This window comes from Cololabis saira, chromosome 19, assembly GCF_033807715.1.
Source record: "Cololabis saira isolate AMF1-May2022 chromosome 19, fColSai1.1, whole genome shotgun sequence".
NCBI lineage: Eukaryota > Metazoa > Chordata > Actinopteri > Beloniformes > Belonidae > Cololabis > Cololabis saira.
In genome coordinates this window covers 16319680-16345804 of record NC_084605.1, presented here as the reverse complement: position 1 = coordinate 16345804, position 26125 = coordinate 16319680, and the positions used below count along the sequence as shown (strand labels likewise).

Here is a 26125-nt window from a genome sequence, read left to right as displayed (position 1 = left end):
GAAATTTTGACAAATGAAACAATTAACTTCCTAGTCTTCTGCTTGGTAAAAGTCTCTCACTCATCAGCCAAACACCTCACCAGACGTTCAGGTTCAGCAACAGCTGAGGCTCTGCTGCGTTCCCGTAGCAACACATCTGAGGCTCTGCTGCGTTCCCATAGCAACACATCTGAGGCTCTACTGCGTTCCCGTAGCAACACAGCTGAGGCTCTACTGCGTTCCCATAGCAACACAGCTGAGGCTCTGCTGCGTTCCCGTAGCAACACAGCTGATGATCTGCTGCGTTCCCGTAGCAACACAGCTGAGGATCTGCTGCGTTCCCGTAGCAACACAGCTGAGGATCTGCTGCGTTCCCGTAGCAACCCAGCTGAGGATCTGGCTCTTAGACTTGATCAAAAATGTAACTGGTGCAGCATCAAGGATCAAACATGATTCCAAGATCCTAAAGATAAACAGCCGTACCAGGTTGACACTAAAAACTATTTTAAGTTCTAATTTTGAGCTCCGAAACGTCCGACTAAAAACCGTCCGACAGACGCCTTTTACAGAAGAGTTTGTCGTGTTTTTTAAGCTTTTGGGATAATCCTTTCCTTTTTTTTTAATTTTAAATTTGTGCCCAACAAATTTAAGTGGAAGGGAAGGGAGGGAAACTTGAAACCCCGGCTTTTTCCCGCCACTGCTGAAAGTCTGAAAGTGTGTTTTGCTGAACGTTCCGATCATCCTGCCTCCTCGTCTTCCTCCGTAGGTGACGATGGCCCTACTTTCAAATGAGAACCAAACTATGAGAATATCTCAGCTTCAGTAACTGCTTTTCTGTTTGATCCAGCAGCTGGAAACAAACATGAAGTTCAACTTTGTTTTGCAGGTTTTTCTAAACTTGCTAAGAAAAAAAAAAAAAATCACCAGGAAACCTCTTTTCTGGTGTAAGCGCCCCTGTGTGTGACCTGAATGCACCACAGACCTCGCCTGAAGGACGCCCCCCCCCCACTGACGATCAACACACGTACAGTATCGACAACGTACAAACATAATGGCCAGCCATGTATGAGCCACGCATGTCGTGACTAAAGACCTCTGCTCATGATACATAACACACAAAGTCATACTTACAGAGTTTTTAAAGAACCAATGATGATAGTAAAAGCCTGAAAGTGAAGGTGTGTGATGAGAACTGTTGGTCTGGGTGTGTCGAGCTGGAACAAACGTGGGAGCATCAAAGTGCATTCAGCTTGATTGTAATCTCCTCCTCGACCACTTCCTCTGTTTTCCTCGTGTCACAAAGTTGAACTAGTTCCCATGTCTCTCTCTTTGCTTCCCTGTGTGCTTCTCCCACCTCGGATCCACATGTCTGGTGCTACAGTTTGCTTGTTGTTGCAGCGACAGTAAAGATGAATCTTTGTTTAGGTGAATACTGTGCAGCATCATGAAGAGAAGAATATGCAACTTCACTGTTTTCTGGTATAAAAACAACACGATGAACCGACCAAACCTTCCACCATGTGAGATGACGGGGCAGACGGACACCGTGAGCATGAGAGAAGTCTCTTTTCTCCTTCCAAAAGAGGAAATCCTGGAAATCCTGAGTCCATGAACGACTGTACAACGTGTGGGGCCACTCCGCTGCGTTGACGGCTGACAGTCCTTAGTGTTACTGGGAGCGCAGGCAGGGATGGAGGACGGGGGGGGGCTTACGCATTCCGCTTTTTTAATTTGGTTGTTAAAGCTTCGTATTTTGTCCAGCTCCAGTCTTGGTCCTTAAAGAGGAAACCCATGAAAAGAAGAGAAGTCAAACAAGTGAATTAATTTCCATCAAGAAGCGGAGAAGTCTCTCTGTGAACAGCAGCATTTTTTTTACAATTACAACAATGGCCACGGTTACATTATGTTTTTTAATTCGGAATTAATTATTCCGAATTAAACTATTTTCCTTCGAGTTTACATGGAAATAGTAATTCCGAATTGAGGTTTACATGGAAAACACGTTTGATCGGCTTTATCCAATTCCGCTTAAAGCAGCACAATGTAACTTTCAGCTTTTGTTGAGTTTGGCGGCTCCTTTGGACAAAAGCGGTAGTGCTTTACCAGAAAGAACACTACGTTTCTCGTGAGCACCAGCGCGTACTGCCGGAAAACTCCTGTCCCCGTGGCGTGCATTTGTTTTGATGAGAGAAGACGGGACGGACTTTCAAAACTACTTTTCTGTTTCACCAAGTGAACAGACGGAACGCAAAAAAAAGATGTTAAACTGCTGGAAAGGAACTGGAATTTACCGGGATACCTTAAACAAGGAAGCCAGGGGGCGGTATATGGAGAAAATAATGATTATTAACGGTCTGGATCCATATGAAATCCCTACTAAAGAGTGGAGCTCCTGGTCGGAGCTGCCGTAAAGCAGTCCAAGCCGTAAAAAAAATTGTAGTTTTTTAGTGTGGCAGGGTTCCTACCATGCTCCTCAAAGTTACATAGTGCCAGTGAAGGTGACACAGACCCCTCAGACCATGACAGAGGTTCATTAAACCTGTTGGAAGTTGATGTACCATCACAATGACTCTGGAAATATGATATTAAGGTGGAAAAGTTACATAGTGCTGCTTTAAGGTCTGGGGGTTGGGAAGGGTTCTGATTGGATAAGGGGGGGCGGACCGGAAGTTACGTCTACTGGAAAAAAAAAAACGTACTCGATTAGCAACAACATGGAGGACCACATTATTAGCATCCTTTTTGGATTTGTTTTGATTTTATTTTTGAAGCAGCAGCACAACAACATCATGTCGATGATTTTCTTTCGTGGGCTGAGGAGAAGGGAGATAGAAGACAGCGTGGAACAAGCAAACAAGCCCAGCGCGGAATATAAGCTTCATGGCGACAGACGGGCAAGGGAACGAGCAGCACAGAAAGACTGGAATTAATTTAAAATCGGAATGAGTGTTTACATGATCGCGGAATTATTCTATTCGGATTTAAAATCGGAATAAACCAGCCACTTACTTCGGAATTAAGTTTAATTCGTAATGGACATTTTCATTCGGAATTAGGTGTTTACATGGTAATTTTTACTCATTTTAAATCGGATTTAATTTTAATTCTGAATTAAACTTCCCATGTAAACGCACTGATTGTTCTGTAAACTGACTTAATGACTTCTAGCTATTTCTTATGCAAAAGACAAAGCTGACAACAATCCTGTAAAACACATGAAGGTCAGGGAACTCACCACTATGCTCTTGGCCTGTTCGTCGGCCGCCTCCTGCATCAGGCTGGTCAGCTGACTGAGGTACTTCTGGTTGTCCTCCAGCAGCCTCGGAGCAGCATCACTGACACACACACACACAGTCACACACACACACAGTCACACACAGTCACACACAGTCACACACAGTCACACACACACAGAGAGCCTTAATTATGGTTGTTAAAACATCTTTCAGCTTAATCTCGAGTCAAACTTAGATTTAAAGCACATTTAATCAACTTTCTGTGCACTCCTCAATCACATGCATACGACACACCGTTAACCCCAGGGCTATAAGGCCACGCCCCTCACGCACCCGTCACATCAGGACCGTTGGAGAAGCAACACCATTCCAGTAAAGAAAGTTTGACAACATTAAGGAATTTCTATCAGACCTTTGGTACTAAAGTTTAACTGACCGATAAGTTACTTCTAGCAGATCCTTTTAGCCAAAGCAACTTACAAAAAGGCGAATACAATCAAGCCACAGTACGAAATATACAATGTTTTTTCTTACTAAATCAAATATAGTAAGATAAAATAACTAGCGAGCAACATTATACAAAGTCTTCAACTGTTCAGGTTTGCCTGCATGTTTTGAAGCCAAACAAAATGTTTCCATCCATGTTTATGATAAATCATCACAAATTCCCAGGTAAAATCTTCACATCGTAATATTTCCAAAGTTCCTGAGTTTAATGCCCATGAAACGTTTCAAGGAAGTTTCCTTTGTAGCCGTTTAGACATGATGGTAGCAGAAGCTGTGAGGTTCTTACCCGCCTCCAAGCCTCCGAGCACGACAAAGTATTCACCAAAAAGATCAACAAAAAGCAGTTATTAAAGACGTGTCTATAAATGGCTCCAGAAAACATGCCGTTTGCCTAAAATAACTGACCGATAAATCCTCCCTGGAAGCAGACTGTGACAAACTTGCAAGAAGAGCAAGAATGGATGTGCCAGACACATCCAGCAGGCACGGAGCAAAAATAAGTGCTGGTTTTCAATAGTGGATGTGTCCACGGATGATATAAGGCGATATAAAAAGCTCTTCATCACAAGACACTACAAAGAAAGGCCCTAAAATTGGCTCTCATTTACCAAATGATGCATTTGTTTAGCACTACTGTCAGAATGTTACAAGGAGCTTTCGTAGATGGAGGCGAGCTTTCAAAGGTCAACAATAGAAACATCAAGACTGCCCAAGAGGACACTTTAAAAAGATGCCTGCTCAAGACTTGGCATACTGAGTACACTAGGCTCATTAGAGACACACTGGCCACGGTTACATGATGTTTTTTAATTCAGAATTAATTATTCCGAATTAAATAATTCTGAATTAAACTATTTTCCTTCGAGTTTACATGGAAATAGTAATTCCGAATTGAGGTTTACATGGAAAACACGTTTGATCGGCTTTATCCAATTCCGCTTAAGGTCTAGGAGTTGGGAAGGTTCTGATTGGACAGGGGAGCGGACTGGAAGTTACGTCTACCGGAAGAAAAACAAACTTTGAAAAACTCAAAATTTTTATGTTTCCTGGCATCTTTTCTTTGAATTATTTCCAGGTCCTCCAAGCTATTTATTAAATAAATGGTCTCTACTCTTGACCACCGTTTACTGCGTGCTGCCATCTTGAAACTTTGTTTGGAAAACAAGCCCAGCGCGGAATATAAGCGTCATGGAGACAGACGGGCAAGGGAACGAGCAGCGCAGAAAGACCGGAATTAATTTAAAGCAGAATGAGTGTATACATGATCGTGGAATTATTCTATTCGGATTTAAAATCGGAATAAACCAGCCACTTACTTCGGAATTAAGTTTAATTCGGAATGGCCATTTTCATTTCATTTCATTTTCGGAATTAGGGTGTTTACATGATAATTTTTACTCATTTTAAATTTTAATTCTGAATTATCCAATCAGAACCTTCCCAACTACCAGACCGGAAGCGGAATTGGATAAAGCCGATCAAACGTGTTTTCCATGTAAACCTCAATTCGGAATTACTATTTCCATGTAAACTCGAAGACTGATCTGTGGGAATTCAACTGGAGCTGCTTTGGAAAAAGAAATGTGAGCAACCTGACACTGGCCCTCGTGTCAGGTTACCCGTTACGGGCAGACTGCTGCCACTGCTGATGGCCAACGTGTTTCCACGGCGAACACCGAGGTTTAACCCGCATCTCTCCAAGCCCTGCTTGATCGGTTACTTTTAAATCAGAAGAAGTGAATAAATACATTTTGGCCACTCCTGGAGTATATTAAGCTGAATTTGTGTAGAAATGCTTTCTGCCGACACTGGGTAACAGGTGGTAGAAATGGCTTGTACTATAGTACTATTGTACATGAAATAATAATAAATATTAATTAAAAAAAAAAATCAAAAAAATCTGATACTCATTCTGAAATTTTCAAGGTATAATTTTTTTAGGGCAGCTATAATGGAAAGTAAGAAAATGTTTGGCTAAGCACGATTTACAGCTAGAATATGTCATTTACAGCCTTGAAGCAATCATGCACCTTCTGGTCTTGAATAAGTCGACCCTGAAGGTTGACAGTGAACTGAAAGGGGACTAGGACAGACTCTTGCTGCACGTCACATCTCAGCTGACCCACTGAGGTCAAATTAATGCCAAGACCTCTCTTTATAAATACACTTCATCTCATTTTTACTGTAATTCACTTTCAAGACAGAGACATTTATGAATTTAAACATTTTCTGTTCATTTTGCATATAGTTGCTTCAAAAACAGCCCCAGAAGACATGATTCCAAAAAGTGAATGGATGAATGGATGAATGGGTGCGTTACCTGTCATTGGGCCCAGGTAAGGAGGTCAGGGGGTGAGGGGAGCTGACAGGTTGTGCTGACTGGGAGCACTGAGACACCTGCAGCAGGTTGGACGACTCCGGACTGGCTGCTATCGAGCTGCGGGATGAGTTCTGGGCCTGGCGGAGAGACAGCTCATGCTGGTGAATGGAGCAAAAGTAAACATGCTGAATACGAGAATACAAGATGTAGACGCTCACTCGGAGTGTTTTGTTAATTGGTGAAGCCACCCAACAGAAGGGACAGAGAGCAACACACATGTGGAGGACAGGATGGAGTTACAATGGGTTCAGAGAAGCGGCTGAGATGGAGGCAGGAGAAAGAATATTTGAGAGGGGAAGATTTTTTTTCATTGTGCATTTCCAGAAAAAAGTCGAAATGTCTGTCCTTCACAGCGGGTTACGCCCACTGAGTGGCAGAAAGACTGAGTGGCAGAAAGACTGAGTGGCAGAAAGACTGAGTGGCAGCGTAGACTTTCAGTTTGAGCACTGGAAAACATCTAAAATAGGAAAGAGCTGTTGTGCGATCGACTGTACTCAAAGATTTAGCAAGAAATCGGAGTTATCGTTTTACAGACTGACGAAAAATAAGCTTAAGAGAGACAAATGGATCGCTGTAATTCGCAGAAACAACTGGATTCCAGGCACCAAAATGTGGATTTGCGGTTCCCATTTTGTATCAGGTAATGTTGGATTTTTGGGTAGCTAACGTTAAACGGTCAAATCATAATACACAGTGTGAAGATGCCTTTTTTTCTCCCTCCTCCTCCATCCCAGTGTCATCAAATCAAATGGCGTCCGTACAAATGGTGCCATCGGTGTGAACCGGAGTCAAGTTCTCTCGTCTGATTTATGTCTGACTTGGCAATAAAGCTTTTTCTGATTCTGATTCTGATAAAGTTCAGTGTCCTCATTACTTTAATTTCTACAACAAATTCTGCCTTGAAGTCGGACCAAGCGTCAAGACTTTTGTATGCCTTCAAGCTTTGTTTCGTGTATTTCCCCGGGGTAGAAATTAAGTACATATAAATATCAGGAAACTGGATTTGTGGCCAAATATTAATGTCCATGGACCACTGGTTCTTGGGGTAACTGTACGGGTCACTGTCAAGTCCAACTGCCTTTAATTTAGGCCAATAATCGGCTGTTACTCCGTCTTCTCCACTAGTTGCAGCAGTTTTTGCTGATGTTTTGCCCCTCGTGGCAGTAAGGGGGGCGTGGTCCAGTGGGGAAGTGACATCAATGCATACCCTATATAGCTAAATAAAGTGGTTTAAGTTATTGTACAATTCATAATCCGATGAGTCGAATCGTTTCAATAATTGATACATTAATGGACCATAAAGGCAGCGGTTAGTTGCAACCCTATCTATACTCGATAGTTATTCTTTATCTGATGTTAATCAAGCAAAAACATTTTGGTAAAGCGTTTTTTTTAAATAACGCTGGTGCCGGAACAGAACTCAGAATCAGCCCGTCAGAACCGGTATCAGACAGAACATCACCAGGGTCAACAAGTGGAACATGAAGTCTTCAGTGGTTAAATGCAAAACTTCTGTTTACAAATACGGTAAACAAACTGATGTTTTGCATCAGTGGGAAAAAACTAAAACGGACCTGAAGAATAATGAGGAAAGTGACTTACACATGCGATCTTGAGTAAATGCCAGAACTCCCTTTGTCTCTTGATCTGCATCTGCATCACCGTGTTGTCAGCATCCTTGATGCTCTCCAGGGTTTTCTCAATTCGTGGAAACAAGTCAATGATCTTCTGTTTGCTGATGAGGATTTTACTGTGGGGGGAGAAAACCGCAGTAAACAACACAGTACCAGTACTGTGGAACTTTGGACACTTCCGATTTTATTCCACCAATGTATTTTTATTCCTGAAAACACTTGATAATGAACACTAAAAAGACACCATTGAGAAAAACGCAGGAATTTAAGTTTGTGTAAACGCTCCGTAAATATCTCCCAAGTTCAAGGTTTTCCGTTCTAAATCCGTTCCGTTCTGGCCTCACCTGAGGTGGGTGTACAGATCTTTGAGGACCTTGTCTTGGTTCTGGACAGTCTGGATGATGGCCTTCACCATTTCAGAGCTGTCACAGCTCACATCCGAGTCAGGTACTGAGAGAAAAGCAGCAGATGAAAACCTGCACGCATCCTTCAATGGTGAAACCACTGCATTTTTAAAGGAAGGTCAGCCACAGTAAAGAAAACGTTCACTTACTTTTGCATTTCATCTTCAGTTGCTTGTAGAGCTCAATTGCTTTTTCTTCTCTGCAATAAAAAGCATTTAACATGTTGAAATTTTAACATTTTTTTAAGTAGTGTTTTAGACAGTTATGCTTCCTCTCTTTGTACATTTTTTTTTAAATTTCACACACTTTCAATTTAGTGTACGGCAACATTTGCCAAGATCTAGGACAGACAGTAAAAACAAAACACCGTTCTATACCATCTAATTGTACAAAGTTTTTGCTTGTATATTTAGGTGCTGGTGTAGGTCGAAGTCAGACTTCTCTAGCATGAAAATAAATGACATCAGTATCAAACTAAGAGCTCAAAGAAAAAAGTAGACGTTTATCAAACATGTCTCAGCGTCTGAAACTGCCTGATCGGAGGTTCATGAAACGATCCCCAAGCTTCTTCTCTTGTGGAAGACTAAACCTCTCAGTAGGAACAGGACTTTAACTTTAGAAAGGGACAATGAAATGTAACCGTTATATCCTGGTTGACTACAGCTTGGATCATATGAAGCACACACCCCCCCATCGAATGGTACTGCGTAACATGATGGCTGTGCGTTTGGTTGGCCTCGCCCACATCAGAGGAGCAACGATGGGTGCAGGAGATGGAGGAGGTCCCGGACCTCTGCTGAATAACACCACATTCAAGTGTACTGGAACTGATGGGGCCAGCTTGACACCCGACCCCGAGTCAGTTCATGTGAAAAGGACAGGGTACACTCTAAATTGGGATAATGGACAGCAATGTAAAAGAGGCCTCTGCGTCTACGCTCCAGGGAGGACACAGACCAGCACAGTGTCTCCAAAACCCTTTCAATGCTCATCATTTGTGTGTTTGTTCATATGAACCGTACTGGTATATTTAACGTTTTGGCTGGTGCTTTTTTTGAAAGGATTTGTGATCACGTTCCCTCACGTGCGTCAGTCGTAATTAGCCGTAATTAGACTCGTGGTCCAAGAAAGGCACCGACTGGAGGAAATCCAGCCGAGGATTGAGCTGATCCCTGGGTGTGTTGCTGTTGCTCTGATGAACTCTCATCACTCAGAGTCTCAGAGTAATCAATTACTGTGCAATAACAATAATAATAACACAATCATATTCTGTGACAATGCACCTTTCAATAATCATGTCTACTTCATAAGAGCTGTCATTTGTCTATTGCCTATTTACTGTACAGTGAGCGAAAATAACCGAGTCAAATTGTCTGACCTGACTTGGCCAAATAAACATGATTCTGATTCTGGATCTTAATAATCCACATGGATTATTGTTGTTGTGGAGAACACGAGCCTGGTTTTGCAGTAACGATCGTGAATAAATCCGTTCGAGAGCAGGAAAACAGACCATGATCATCATCTTAAACACCTTTGTGACACACTTTGAGCTGCTTTTGTGATTGAAATGTGCTAAACTAAACTTCCCTTTTAAGGCAAAGGAAGAAATCATATCTTGACCATATCTTACTTTATGTCTTCCAAATTAACAAGAAATGGGTATTCGGATAACTCTTTGCCCATGTAGGGTAAAACTTGTGTTGTAAGAATTCAGTTTGATCCCATTAACACTCACAGCTGCTCCATCTTGTCTCCTTGCCGCCGGGCGTATGGGCTCCTTTGAAGCTCCACAATCTCTGAGTGCAGAGCCATGATCTCGTCATCCAAGTGGCCCACTTCTGCCACCTGCAGGACATGCCAGGAAGCAACCACAAGTTCAGCTAACATGAACATCCAAGGCCATTTTAATGTTTCACAAATGTTGTTTTGAAACACCTTTACCTGTACAAATGCAGCTGCTCTTTCCTCATTCTCCTGCCAGGCCTTCAGCATCTTTTCAGAGGCTTTGAACAAACACAGGTAACTCTTTTCAGTGCTATAAAAAATATATTTATGGTACAAAATAAAAACAGCTGCCAGAAAACACTTACATATCCCATAGTGCATCTGGTCGCTGTATTTCTCCAGATCATACTGGATGCTACTTTTGAAGAAGTCGAGCTTGGCTTTAAGCTGCTGAGAAAATCCAAACATGCTGTTTTTATACCTGGTCAGGTTGGTGTTGTAGCGCAGGAGACTCAACCTGGAGAGGAAGGAGGGACACAGATAGGAGGTTGGGAAGTCAAAACAGCAGCCAAATGAGGCATTTGACAGGTAGTGTCCTGCTTGATGAAGCACCACTGCCAGCATCAGCAGCTGGAACGGCAGTCAGAGGATCAGAGATGGATTGTGGGTTATTATTCTGTTTGGAACATTATTCCTCTGAAAGAAAAATAGCAATAAGCCTTCAGGCTCCAGTGTACAGAGACATCTGCATCTGATGCAAAGCAGAGCTTTTCTGATCGGTACGGCAACCACCCAAGGACAAAACAACTGATGTGCAGTAAACCATTATTCCACAGGAGGCGCCAAATCACCATTAGGGTGCTCAATTATGGCTAAAATCACACATCAGCACTAAATTACATTTTTAACTCTGTTACACAGGCGGCAAATCCAGTTCTGCACAGCTGCAGCAGCTGGTGACTGTGTGCATCAGACACATGGCAGTCCACACACTTCAAGTTAGAACACCGAGTTAACGCTGAAAGATGACGGTGAGGGGGAAAAATAAAAAATCTGCAACATTTTGAGCTGAATAGAGGGTATGCATTGACGTCACTTCCCCACTGGACCACGTCCCCTTACTCGCACTGAGTGGCAAAACATCAGCAAAAACAGCTGCAACTAGTAGGGAAACTGTGGAGAAGACGGGATAACAGCCGATTACCGGCTTAAATTAAAGTCAGTTGGACTTGACAGTGACCCGTACAGTTACCCGAAGAACCAGTGGTCCATGAATATTAATATTTGGCCACGAATCGAGTTTCCTGATATTTATATGTACTTAATTTCTACGCCGGGGAAATACATGAAGCAAAGCTTGAAGGCATACAAAAGTCTTGATCCACGTTTCGGTGCCTGGAATCCAGTTGTTTCTGTGAATTGCAGCGATCCATTTGTCTCTCTTAAGCTTATTTTTCGGCAGTGTGTAAAACGATAACTCCGATTTCTTGCTAAATCTATGTTAGCAAGTACAGTCGATCGCACAACAGCTCTTTCCCATTTTAGATGTTTTCGAGTTGGTCAAACTGAAAGTCTATGCTGCCACTCAGTCTTTCTGCCACTCAGTGGGCGTAACCCGTTGTGAAGTTGCATCTGTGACGTCATGCACATTCCCTCTATACTGTTGAATTGTGGGTTAAACATTTTTCTTTTTAGCATGTCACACTACCAAAAAAAATAATCAATGTGAGAACACAACCCTTGCAAGATTTGATAGTTAGTATAAAACTTTATATTACATTACTGAACATATAGTAACAATGAAAGGCATTTTTCATGTTTAGTGAACTAAATGTGTAAATATAGGTGAATGAGCGAATCGCTCAGTGATGTACCACAAAGTTAAGCTAGTTTCCACATGAACACTTCTTACATTGTTCAAATACTGATAAATGCACGTTAATGTAGATGTCAGTTCTGATGAAACAAGAGCATATTCAGTGACATCACAAGTTTAGCCTCCAGGTCATGTGACTTGACATCCAGAGTTATATTCACACCATTCAAGATAACTCAACTATAATAACTTTGTCAATAGCATTAAAAACGTCCTCAAGTTAACTTTTTACAGGTTACATAAAGGAAAAAAAACTAAACAAACAAAAAAAATAAATACATTTGTGAAACACTTGGCCTTTATTTGATTCTCTTGTCTTGACCACACCTCCAGCCTTGTTATAAAGCTTTTACTTCATTCCTCATCTATGTTTTCAGCTATTGATGGGTTTATTTCTCATAAGACGGCTCGAAATGGGCCATCTAGTCTATAGTAAACAAAACATGTATATTTTGAGTATGAATATATCCTCTACAGGGCTTTACTTATCTTGACCAGATTAAGAGTCAGATTGAGCTCCATCGCTTGTAATCAGTGATGAAACAAAGACAGATACAGAGTTCAAGAATTACCGTCTTGTAAGCTCTGTAAAACAACACGTCAAGATCATCTTATTTTCTTGCTGGAATAATAAGACACTGCAGACAGATGTCATGTGACTTACATGGCGGCTCTCTGTCCTTGAAAGAGTCTGCTGTAGTCCTCCTTCAGGCCACAGATGTAGCTCACAGCTTCCCCCCAGACCTTCTTCAGCATCACCAGAGGCAGCTGTGTCTTGGCCTCTTGCACTGTAAAAGGTCAAATATTAAATATAAAACAAGAGGATGGAAGCAATGTCATCCAAGGATGTCAGTAAATAGGTTTCTAAAGGCATTAAAAGGTATATATAAAATATGTCTTAATAATAATAATAATTAGTGATGCACCGAATGTTCGGTAACCGAAATTGTTCGGCCGAAAATAGCAAAAAAACACTTCCGGTGTTCGGTGGAATAAGTGGGGAAAAAAAACGAACAATTAATAACGACATGTTTAGATGACGCAAAAGAAGTGGATAAAACAAAATAAAGAAAATCAATCCCTTTCCCATATTAATACTTGTATGGGAAAGGGATTGATTTTCTTTTTCTTTATTTTGTTTTATCCACTTTTTTTACAATGCACTTTAATTCATTAAATGCATTTTTTTTGTTTCAAGGCCTATGTTACAATTTTTCAGCAGTCAGTTATAGGCCTAATGTAAGCTCAAAGATGGCCAAAAAAAATATTTTGCTAATTTATTTATTTTAAGTTATTGCGCCTTGTTGGTATAATGTCTGCTGGAATATTTAAAAATGCTGGGAAATTAAAAAATGTTCAGTTGTTCATGTTCAAAAAATATTTCTACCTTGTAATTTTGTAAAAGATTTTTTTCTTTGAAAAGCATGCCTAAAGCACATTTATTTGATTTATGCATTGGTGAAAAAATTGGCAAAATAAATGGATAAACTGCGAAGAAACCATTGTTCGGTATGTTATTCGGTATTCGGCCAAGTGTTTATTATTATTTTCGGTTTCGACCACAAATTTTCATTTCGGTGCATCACTAATAATAATAATAATAATAATAATAATAATAATAATAATAATAATAAAAAAATACATCAGCAGCATAATAACTTCACACAAGTATACACACCGATAGTGTTGACTTTCTCAGGGAGCCGCCTGGCACTAAAGGGACCGGAGTACTTGTTGATGCTCTTGTCGAACAAGTACACAATGTAGCTGTCCCACCCTCTCTACAAAAGAGACAAGACAGTCAGCAGTTTTAACTTTTCTAAAGCTCAGAGGAGCCTTAGTGGGTGATTCCCTCGATGCACAAACAGAAACAATGACTGTGGGATTAGTCATAATACTTGTACGTAGAGTTTCTTTTTAAGCAATTTTAGTGTAAATGAGACGACAACAACAAACAATCCCAGTAAAGTCAACCACGAAACACTCCTCCCTCCATTTTTTATTTTTAAACTACACGTCTCTTTTTTTTTTTTTTTTTTTTACACATCATCTTCTATACAATTTTATTTGCAAAATAAACAATGTTTTGGCGTAAATCGCAGAGATCAATACAGACCACAATGTCATCTGTTGTTGCACAGGATGAAGAGTTAAATCTAACTGCTTGCATAAACGTACCACTCCATCTAGGACACACTGTGCAGCAGCCTTCCTGGGATCCAGCGACACCCCCGTTTCCTGCAGCAGCTCCTGGTTCACCACCTCAATCTTGGTTTCAGCCTCGATGCGCTTCTGCAAACTGTGGAGACTCTCGTCCGGAGCCAGCTGGAAGGAGTGGACCTGAGCTGTGGTCATGTTCAGGATGTGGACCACCTGAGGAGAAAAAAAAATAAAAAAGACAAGACCTGTTGGTGTAAAAGTCTCAAGAGGCAGGTAACATGCTTGTCTCGCCCCTGCAGAACCCAGTGTTGTGCATGAACGCGTTCAAATGAACGCGTTCATAACTGTGAGAACTGAACGCAACATATTTGCAAATAAAGAACTTGAACTTGTTCATTCTGCAGATCAAGAACTGGAATTTGAACTATTTAGATTATGTGAGTTTCAGCTTCACTGTTTAGTTCCAATTATTACGGAATAATCCTCCTCCTCATTTCACCAGCGGGCGGCGCGCATATTTAAAATATTCGACGAGACGACGATTTCACACTACATTATCCACAATGCAGTGCACACACTAGCATAACAACGGGCACCAGCTCCATGGCAACGCTGGCCCGAGCCCGGTGCAGTCTTTACATGAACAGTGAAGAGAGACGTTGCAGACGCAGCGTCAGCGAGTCGTCAGACGATGCCTCCGCTTATGATTATCTGTGGGAATTTTACACATTGTCTCCCGACGAGTCCGACGGTAAAAATCTAACCTTTCTGTGCAAATTATGTCCACCTGCGCTGAGAAAACAAGTCTGAGTGTCTGCCTCGTCAACTTCACATTTGAAACGTCATGTGGAGTTAAAGCATCAGTCCAGTGTGAGAAAATATCTGCAGTCCTTGACAATCAAAAAAAGTCATCAGGAAAGACCAAGAAGACCCAACAGCCCCAAACAACCCCAGTCCCACTGCTGCACCTTCAGGGGTTTGATTTACCAGCAACAGGGAGACAAATTGATAATGGACTACATTGTTGGAGATTTAGAGCCTCTGAGTAAAGTTGAAAAGCCAATAGGACAATACATGATTGTATTCAGTGAACAGTTTTAGGATAAGGTGGCGTTTCATTCGTCCTTCTCACCTAAAAATATTGAAATTAACTGAATTTGAACTAGTTCAAAATGAAAATGGTGAACTATGAACATGAACTGTTCATTTTTAAACTATGTGAACTGAACTTTGAACTAGTTCATGAGAAGTAGGAACTTGCACAACACTGGCAGAACCACATCCACGTACGCAGTGACAGGACGTTCCCTCCCAAATACACCTCTCTGCTCCTGAATATTTCTCCATGTGCTGTCGGTACAGAACAGCTCCCTTCAAGGGTTTTTCCCCCCCACATATGTTTTCGTTGAAACTCTGTGTTCTCAGAGTATGAACTGTTGTTTGCACATGATCCATCTTCATTCTGAGGTTATTCAGACAGAAGCTGTAAATTGTGTGTTGAAATAAAAAAAAAGATTTTCCAACAGCTCACTTTCATACTGAGTATCTGCTCGAGCAGCTCAAAGCACATGGGCTTTTTTGTGTCAGGGTTCATTCTCCCTCCTCTCTGGACGGCATCCCACTTCAACATAAGCTGCAGAAGCGCCTCCATCGGCTCCAACAGAGTCCTGCAGGTCAAAGACAGAGCTTATCGTAGCAAATCCAGTCACATGCTTGGGCTTTTTACCAACTACAATCACACATTGGTACTGGCTACACAACACGATTTATCTTCATAGAAAGAATAGACACCAGTAGATAAAGGATGTAGTAGGTGTCAATTATTTACAGAAGCGCCAATAAATCTCGGATGGTGCTCACCTGCTCAGACTGTTGGGGTAGGGCAGATGTGTGGAGAACCTGATTTCACCATTCACCTCCTCCACTGCCATGATGTCTTTTGGACCTTTATTCCTCACTTTGCTAGCCCTGAGGAAGAAGTTAGAAAAAAAACAAACCGTTAAATAACACCTAGAAATCTGAAAAATACTAATTTACTAAAGCTGAAATAATGTCTGCACAAAAATGTCATAATAAAAGTCATGGAGTCGTCTTGGAGACTGCCATCTTCCCTCGTTCTCAGTGAGAACCAATAGAGGGTCTGCATTGACGTCACTTCCCCACTGGACCACGCCCCCTTACTCGCACTGAGTGGCAAAAACAGCTGCAACTAGTGGAGAAGACGGGATAACAGCCGATTATGGGCTTAAATTAAAGGCAGATGGACTTGACAGTGACCCGTACAGTTACCTGAAGAACCAGTGGTCCATGGACATTAATATTTGTCCACAAATTGAGTTTTCCTAATCTTAATTATGTACTTAATTTCTACGCCGGGGACGAAGCAAAGCTTGAAGGCTTACAAAAGTCTTGACGCTTGGTCCGACTTCAAGGCAGGATTTGTTGGCGAAATTAAATTGATGAGGACACCGAACTTTATGATTTGACCATTTAACATTAGCTACCCAAAAATCCAACATTACCTGATACAAAATGGGAACCGCAAATTCACGTTTCGGTGCCTGGAATCCAGTTGTTTCTGCGAATTGCAGTGATCCATTTGTCTCTCTTAAGCTTATTTTTCGGCAGTCTGTAAAACGATAACTCCGATTTCTTGCTAAATCTATGAGTGCAGTCGATCACACAACAGCTCTTTCCCATTTTAGATGTTTTCCAGTTGTTCAAACTGAAGGTTTACGCTGCCACTCAGTCTTTCTGCCACTCAGTCTTTCTGCCACTCAGTCTTTCTGCCACTCAGTCTTTCTGACACTCAGTCTTTCTGACACTCAGTCTTTCTGACACTCAGTGGGCGTAACCCGCTGTGAAGTCGCATCTGTGACGTCATGCGCATTCCCTCTACGATATTGATAAGCGTCCAATCTTGACAAAACTGTAATAATCTAGATTTGACTGCTTTACTGTAAACATTATTTGTGCTCTGTACTTGCACGATTCATCCCTGATATACATTTTGGACAAAGGGGAAAATTAAATGTATTAAAGTTTTGGTCTGTTGATGATCAAATCATCATCTTATATACAAACAAGGGGGAGTAAACAGAAATCTGGGCCAATACCGATTCCATCACTGCTGATTACCAGCAGGTCAGTCTGCAGGTCTGTCCTTACATAAATTAAATGTCAAGGGAATTTAACAGCAGATGAACTTCTCAAACGTGTATAGAATCATGCTATGCACCTTTGTGTTTGCAGTACAACATTCGTTAGGATGGATAACGAAAGAGAACCCAGGCAGCTCTTTATTTTTAGGCTTTACATAAGTTTGTTGCTAATTATTTTTGCTTTAATCGTTGCCATCAAGTTTGTTCTCTTCTGCGTTAATGCTGTTATCTTAGTTGCCACATGCTGACCCTTTTTTTTTTGCTCCTCCCGTCAGCAGGTTAATTTGTGCCTTTTTTATGTGAGATTCACCAATATTTTTTTCACCATATTTGTCCTCTTTCTTTCCTTCTTTTTGTTACAGACAGCTAGTTTCTAATGTATTCGCACATGTACCGACAAATATCACTCAATTACATCGACATGGAGGGAGAAAAAAAGATTTGTTGTAAAGAACATCTTATCAAAATCAATAAAAATGCATCTCACTGGCTTAAAAACAACAAAAACAACACACTAGACGGACTAAGTGGCAGCTGCAGCAACAGACTCATTCAATCCTGCTGTTTAAAGCATCAATAAAGAATCTCGCTGAACTCCATCTGTCCACATCAAACCTGCTGTTATAAAACTGGGCAAAACTGCCTCGCTCTTTTTTGTAGTAAAAATACCAACATACATTAATCCTATTTGATATTTCCTCTTCACTTATTTAAATATCTTATTTTATCTGTTTATTCATAGAATGTTGCGCAACTGTCCCTTCACAGCCCACTATTGCACCTGATTATGCACTACCTCCTACACTGTGTGTGTGTGTATGTATCTATATACACACACGCGCACTTGTATAGAGAAAGATATTGTTAAGCATCGTTTGTTTATCATATCTGGCTGGTGTCATAACTTCCATCAGTCTATTTTTTTTAATATTAACTCAAGTCGATATAGGGAAAATATTAGATGGATATCAGTAAAAACCACATGACTATAAAGGTGCGAGAAACACTGAATCTTAAATCTTTTGTTTCCTGTCTGTATTGTTGTAGCTATTCTCCATCAGGACACTTGTGTCTTCAACAAGCGATTATGTAACAATCGATGACTATCTGGTGTGAAAAAAGAACAAAACGAAAGAACAAAAAAAACAACAAAAAAACAAGACTCCCACACAGAATGTGGAGCTTATCTAGTGATCTTACCACTGCACAGGTTGCAGGTTGTGAAGGAATGGACGGAAACCACAACTGCACTCAAATACCATGGTGCCAAAGCTCCAGTAGTCTACAGTAACGGTGTATGGCTTGTTCTCAAACAGCTCAGGGGCCTGCCGATGAAAAAGGTGCTCCGTTTAAACATCACACATTTGAGAAATGATCTTATGTACGGTCACGGAAGAAGACAGATGTTAATATCACCATTAAATACATGATTTCAGTTAAATAATTCCAATATTTTCCTTGTGATAAAAGAAGAAAAATAACATTTGTTAGCAGAAGTGTTTACCAGGTACTGAAGCGTGCCAACGAAGGATGTGCACAGACTGCCCTGATCCAGGTCCTTGGCATAACCCAAGTCAATGATTTTGTGAACAAGCTGCAGAGCAATGAGTCAAAGTAGGACAGATTATTCAGGATATGAAGTCAACGAGAGCAAGCATCGAACCATCATGCAGTGGCTTACCTTCCCGTTGATGTCCTGCAGAACTATGTTTTCGGGTTTAAGGTCTCTGTGTATAATCTTGTTTTCATGGAGATACTGGATACCAGATCCTGGATCAGACACCAGTAAATGAAGTCAGTGATGATGCTCTAAATGTCTGAATGTAGATGCCGTACACGGAAAAGCAGTGGACATACCAACATCACTGAGCAACGAAAGAACTTCACTCTCTTTCAGGCCGCAACAATTTTCAGGTTTGCTCAACACCTGTCGCCAAAAAAATAGTTGTTTTTTTTATTACATAAAAATCATACCACTTCCAGATATTCAAACTACCTTTACTGGTTCTACAACCACACAACAATACAGCACTCCAAATTACTAATCAGAATTTACAAGGGGGGAAACAGGCAAAAAAAGTAATAAGTCAAATGTTGAACATTTTAGACCAAAATGTTCAAATGTATCCGCATGACCAAAAAAAACACAAAACACTCAACCTCACCGTACTTGGTTTCAGGGATTCTTTCTTTGGTAGATTCAGACATTTTAATGTGGCCCAGTATTATCTTATATTAAAAAACAGGATAAGCGGATTAGTGAGGTTTGTCGAGTCTGAAGTCCGGTGAGACGACGATGGCTCGCTTTCAATCCGAAGAGATCACCATGGTAACTTGCACTGAACCCATAACAAGCTATAGAGCAGTTCAAGTACAGAGTTTTGGATTAAACTGCCTGTAAAATCATATCTGTGATTAATTCATGCTGAAAAAGAATTTAAACACTGAAACATAAGGAAACAGGAGGTAGGCTGACTGCATCCCACCCATAGCCTTGGGTTGTTCAACGGCAGCCATTGTGCATGTTTGCGTATTTTTCTACACCTACCATCAAATTAATGGCTTGTTACCCATGTAGATAACGATTAGCTGTTATGACATACGACAAATTATTGTGCAAGTCACAGTCTATGTAAACTACTAATGTGATGATGTTTTTGATGACAGCTGGAAGGAAGAGGCTGAGCATTTTCTTTGTACTCTTTCAAAATGCATTTTGTTCTTGCAATTTTTCCAGGCATCACCTGCTTCACCTTTGAGCCCACCTCAATGTTGAATCAGGATAAATCAGTAAGTTACTCGCCTTCCTCAGGTCTCCTCGGGAGCAGTATTCCATGGCCAGCAATGGAAGGTCGTTTAGGGCGATGGGTTTCATTTCCTCTGGGACATCTTGGGCTGTTACCACATTAATATGATCCAACCTGGGTGAGAAAGAGTTTTGCTTACATACTTCTTAATGGCACTCAGAGTACCGGTAATTGTATAATTGGGCTGCTACGGAACCTAAATAGCATCCTTTTCAAATAGTCTGCATGTTTCTTAAGTTAATTAATATCGTTCAAAAAATGGGTGGTATCGTGATGAACTGACACATGGAAATACTACAAAATAAAGCACAAACTTTTTCATGATCTGGATCTCTCTGCTCCATCTGTCTTTATTCCTTGCCGTGAGCTCCAAACGGCACATTTTCACAGCTAATTTCTCATTCGTGTCCTACAAAAACAGAACAGAGATTGTGTTACTCCATACAGATTAAAAACCTACTGAGTACATTTAGTTATCAGAAAATGGAGGTAGTTATAACACTTTAGGGGTATTCTCAGCTAATGCTTCTTTTTTTTAAACTTAAACACCAATTTTACACCAATATTATGTATATGAAATTTGCTGGTGAGAACAGATGTTTTTCTTTTACAAGGTTATGACAAATTTAATTTATGTTAGGAGGGCTTTTTAAGCAAAACAAAGAGCTCCTATTTCCTGTCTTCCATCTTTTACAAACCTCTATGTGCATTTGCACAGGTGAAAACCTCAAGCGATTTAATCTGACGGAAACTGTAAGGGTGACTTAAAAAAGGAAAATGTCACATGTTAAAGGTTCATATTCCATTACTTATTGCCCCGAGAACAGGGACATCTTTATTCAGTCATTAGCTACTGAATGTGACCACTCCTCAAAACGTCTCCATGAAGGAGCTCCAGGATGAGGAGCGTCTGGCTTGAAACTTACTTTTTTTTTTTTGATGTTTTATTGAAAGTTTGCAATATACAAACAATGTACAACAAGCAGACATTTCAGTTCACAACCTGTGCAACATCAGCAGCACAGAGCACAGTCATGCATCATCAACAACAGCAAGAACAAAGTAAATAAATAAAATTGAATAGATACAAAGAAAAATAAATAAATAAATACATAAAAGAAACAAAACCTTGGTGTGACAGACTTTATAATATTTCGCATAAAATTAAAATTATATTTGTGACAGCTTAATGATTGAAAATCTCAGAATGGATATCCATCATTGATATACATTTCTTATTTGTAATTCATTTAGGAGACTTGAGATAATAATCAACTTCAATCAAAAACAATTTAAATAATGGAGAAGAGTTTTGGAATTTACATTTATGGATGTGAAATTTTCCTAATAAAATATAAAGATTGACAATAGTGCATAACTTATTTTCTTTGAATTCAAAATAAGTGATAATGTTCTTCCCTTCAATGTTGATCTTATGTGTATAGCTCTCAAGTTCTTTCCAAAATATGCCGCTATATGAGCAACCATAAAACAAGTGAGTTACAGTTTTGCAGTAGGTTCATTTGTTATCGATGTCAAGGAATTTTGAGATATATGTGCTAGGGTGCTTCAGACCTGTGGCCCATTTGTTTTGTTCCGATTCAGGCTAAATCGATACAGTTGTTCCGTTTCTCGTTTGTGGAGTTTGTGTTCACAAGGCAAATGTCTGTACCGTTTCAAAGCTGTTAACAAATGCCAAGCGCAAACCAGCTGCTCTCTGATTGGTCAAATGAACGCGGAAGGAGTTTTCTCTTCCGCACCCCGGGAAAAACAGCGCGATTGCTGTGTTCACATATACCATACGTTCCGATCTTTAGGGGAAACATTCCCTGTTCCGGAACAACTGCTCCAAACGGGACAGTGGTGAAAGCACCCTTAGATGGGTATATGATATTAGTATTTTTTAAATGTAGTTCTCTGATTTTGTTTGTAACACAGAACTTGATAGGAACAAGCCACGCCTTGTGCCAATTAATATCCACGAAAATAGCATTCCAAAAAAATTTCCCTCGTGGTGTTATTTTCCTTGCATTGTAAAAACATTCTCTGATATGTTTATTAGTACACTTTTTACACAAAATATCAATACCATTGATATAAAGAGTGTTAATAGTTGTATGTTGCACATTCTGTTTTTTATAGCTTTTCATTAATTCTACTATTCCACTGCGAATTAAATTCTCTAAATTTGATAGGGAATGCTTTTTGTGAGAGAAAATCTTCGTAACTAAGTAGTTGACCATTAGGGTTAAATAAGTCTTTTATATAAATTATATTTTTGTCGATCCAATTTTGTAAAAAGAGTGATTTGTTCTTTTTAGTAATGCATTCATTAATCCAAATGATAGATTTATGTGGAGAAAAGTTATGTGAATAACATAGTTTCCATGCTAACAGTGCTTGTTGATAAAATTCTGACATCTTAACTGGTAACTAAGACTCAAATTTCTCTTTTAAAAAACATCTAAAAATGATCACTAAAAAAATAAAGTTCAATCTTTATAATTTTAAGCACATTAGATTGTGCCATGTCAAACACTGCTGCCCTAACATTTTTACATGCTATGATTCTCTCATATTTAAGATACTGCATCACAACCTGGATCATGGTGGGGCCTACCACACTCAAGCCAGTGGAGGTTTTATATAAAAAAGCACTCAAAATCCTAGATAAAAAACCTATCTCATAACATCATTGCAACATCTTGGACAAATACAATCTATTAAGCTTCGACAACTTCGGCAAATTCTCATACAGTTGTCTAATGTATAAAACCCTACATGGCCTGGCACCACCTTGCCTCCAGGAATTTTTTAAATACCGACAGTCGCGGGTCACTTGAGCAGTGTCCAACAGAGACGTAGAGGTTCCGTTCAGAAAACTGCTTTTAGCCATAACACACTATCCATAAAGGGTAGTGCGTTATGGAATTCTATACCTGTACACATAAGGGAATGCCCCTCTTTAAAAACTTTTAAAAACCAGATAGAAATGTGGCTCAGAGGTCAACAAATGTGTACATGTAATAGTGATAAAATGTCTATCTAAAATCTATTAGTTCAGATTGGCAAAGGCCCTTGGATTCATGATGTTGTAATAGGAAAAGAAACATAAACTAATATCATAATCCCTATGTAAATAATGTTTAACCGTCGTTTTGTTGATCGTTTGTTAAGGAATGTCTAACCGTTATTTTGTTCACGTTATTTTGGGTTCTAACTTACCGTTAGGGGAGACGCGGTATCCGTTATTCAGCCAATACAGAACAGGACGCGGATTAACGAGCATCGTGTCTGTGTGTCTGTTTCACACCCCCTTTTTTAGGTAAGAAATTGATATTATTTAGCACTACATACATACATACATATATATATATATATATATATATATATATATATATATATATATATATATATATATATATATATATATACACTTTTTTATTTGTAGGACTATAGGCAACAGTTAAATATAGTTTGATGACTTTGAGAGTGAGTTTTGGTTTTGAGAGTGATATTGTATTTTCCTGCGGACTTTTACTGGCTGTGCGCGCCTGTGTGTGTGTGTGGTGTCAGAAGAGATTTGCTGAAATATATGAAATATATGAAATATATGTTTGAGAAAAAGCAATACAGAACAGGACGCTGATTAACGAGCATCGTGTCTGTGTGTCTGTTTCACACCCCCTTTTTTAGGGGTATAACATACACACACCTAATGTGTGTTTGGGCCTCCTCCTACCTACTAACTTTTTTTATTTAAATCATTCTCATTTTACTAATTGTACTCATCTTTGTTTCTGTTTTCTTTTTCCTATTGCATTTTTACCTTTTCTGCTTTTAACACCTTACCTGCCTATATTGGACTACAGATGGAAACTAGCCTTGTGCTACAATCTGGCACATTTACATATGTATATATGCTCATCAATGTGCATTGTCCTGAGAAATAAATAAAGTAACCTTGAGATACTGTAATTACATGACCTGGCTTGACACTTACACGGTGTTGGTAAAGGTAAACATGAGCAAAGCCCCCCATGCCCAGTCTCTCTTTCAGCTCCCAGTCTCCACAGTTCTGGTTCTGCCTGAAGGGAGGTTTCTCCATTGTTGCAGCCTGAGAAAACAACAAGGTTGGATTGCATTACACTCATTTCCACAGTCACCGCGCTGTTTAAATGTCTACCTGGGTGAATAGAGCCAGCAGACACAGGGGCCAGGCTACATCCTGGCACACACGCCGAGCTAAGTGCTAGTGCGACACACATTATATCGTGCCAAAATGGGCCATGTTATCTATAAGTATTATGTTCACCAAAGGAAAGCGGGAACGAATATGTACAACTGCTGTTACACTGGCAACATTACCTAAACAGCGAAGAACTAGGCTCCAAACACGAACATCCCCTTTGCACTCCTGGAAATAGCCACAACCATTCACTAGCTTTCTACAATCAGGACATTAAGGACCGACGCCAGTCCAGACGGGTTTAGACTAATGTTTTCCAGATAGACGGAGGGTGACGTGCGTTTTGAGACTTACTTTGGGTTTCTAGGAGAGTGTCATGAGCTGTTTTCGGTAGAAATGTCTGCTGTGAGGTGTTTGTTGATGTCAGGTCGCTGCAGAACCGGGTTCCTGTATTTCCACACACACGTCACTGCCGTCACCAGGAACCAGAACACGCCCACCCCGCTGCAAAACCTTCACCAGTTACACATTCAAATTAACAAATTAAATTATAATCAGTACTGGAGTTGAAGGTGGATGAGGAGGGATGGCATCCCCCCTGAAATAAAAACGGTCCAAATCATCCCCCCTGTAAAACTGCCATCCCCCTTTCCATCCCTTATGTCATTTCATCAATGAATGTGGTTTTACTGCTATTTCAACATTTAGAGTCATCACCAGAAAAATAACACCAGAAAAATAACTTATTTGACAATTTTCACCTGTTTCAAGTAAATTTTCACTTGAAATAAGTAGGAAAAATCTGCCAATGGGACAAGATTTATCTTCTCATTACAAGCAATAAAATCTTGTTCCACATGCAGATTTTTCTACTTATTTTAAGTGAAAATCTACTTGAAACAGGAGAAAATTGTTTTTTTTTCTTCCAGTGATGAGTCTTGTTTTAAGTGTAATGTAATTTTTACTAAAATGAGACATTTTAACTAGAAATAAGACAAATATTCTTGTTAAGATTTTGAATTTTTGCAGTGATCCATTTTACTTATCCTGTGAAGGACAGAGTCATATTGATAAGTTCAGAAAAGTGTTTTTTATTGTTGTGTTTTGATGTATTTAATGTAAGCCCAGTGGATATTTAAAGCTTACAGAAGGCTGCATTTAACTGCTGCTATGTCATTCCTGCAGTATTTCTGCAGGTGTTTTGGTCACTGCTATTATTTGTAATATATATTATTTGTAATCAGCACAAATTATCTGTCCCCATATGATAAAATCCACCACCCCCCCTGATTTTTTTTTACAACTCGAGTACTAATTATAATTATATACACACACACACACACACACACACACACGCACACACACACGCACGCACGCACGCACGCACGCACGCACGCACGCACGCACGCACGCACGCACGCACGCACGCACGCACACACGCACACACACAGACATACACACACACACACACACACACACACACACACACACACACACGCACACACGCACAGGCGCACACGCGCACACGCACACACGCACACACGCACACGCACACGCACACACGCACACATGCACACACACACATACACACAGACATATACACACACACACACACACATAGCCACACATACATATACACAAGTACGAATGAAAGGCCCCCCTATCCTAAAACTGTTCACTGTATACCAGTGGTCTTCAACCCTGGTCCTCAGGACCCCATGTCCTGCATGTTTTAGATGTTTCCCTGCTCCAGCACAACCTGATACAAATGACTGTGTCATTACAGTAATAGACTTGTGCAGACATGGATGACAAGCTGATGACGACCATTAATTAGAATCAGGTGTGATGATGCAAGGAAACATCTAAAACATGCAGGACAGGGGGTCCTGAGGACCAGGGTTGAAGACCACTGCTGTATACAATCATGTATTGTCCTAGTGGCTTTTCAACTTTATTCAGAGGCTGTAAATCTCCAACAATGTAGTCCATTATCAATGTGTCTACCTGTTGCTGGGAAACCATCCCCCTGAAGGTGCAGCAGTGGGACTGGGTTCGTTTGGG

At 40.2% G+C, this 26125-nt stretch overlaps 1 protein-coding gene across 1 annotated transcript; it reads right to left on the bottom strand.

Annotated features, from left to right (window-relative positions):
• Window positions 1–858: 858 nt before the first annotated feature.
• On the bottom strand, window positions 859–24511 carry LOC133419240 (inhibitor of nuclear factor kappa-B kinase subunit alpha-like). Its single transcript, XM_061708298.1, has 22 exons — window positions 24416–24511; window positions 23876–23989; window positions 20187–20281; window positions 19869–19986; window positions 18923–18992; window positions 18747–18835; window positions 18570–18659; window positions 18266–18390; window positions 15765–15872; window positions 15436–15571; window positions 13923–14117; window positions 13423–13525; window positions 12409–12532; window positions 10234–10385; window positions 10085–10146; window positions 9879–9988; window positions 8290–8339; window positions 8081–8186; window positions 7705–7852; window positions 6043–6179; window positions 3215–3314; window positions 859–1754 (listed from the first exon to the last, which is right to left on the bottom strand). Exons 2-22 carry the CDS (start codon window positions 23978–23980, stop codon window positions 1689–1691), a joined length of 2289 nt encoding a protein of 762 aa, XP_061564282.1. The 5' UTR covers window positions 23981–23989; window positions 24416–24511; the 3' UTR covers window positions 859–1688.
• Between the last annotated feature and the right edge of the window lie 1614 nt (window positions 24512–26125).

Bases quoted from the DNA above. Each gene is read 5' to 3' on its own strand.
- LOC133419240 (XM_061708298.1), bottom strand. From the start codon at position 23,980: ATGGAGAAACCTCCCTTCAGGCAGAACCAGAACTGTGGAGACTGGGAG. The intron at 18,660-18,746 runs GTAAGCCACTGC...ATTGCTCTGCAG, and splicing joins TGCAGGACATCAACGGGAAG to CTTGTTCACAAAATCATTGA. The intron at 6,180-7,704 runs GTAAGTCACTTT...TCTCTCCGCCAG, and splicing joins ATTTACTCAAGATCGCATGT to GCCCAGAACTCATCCCGCAG.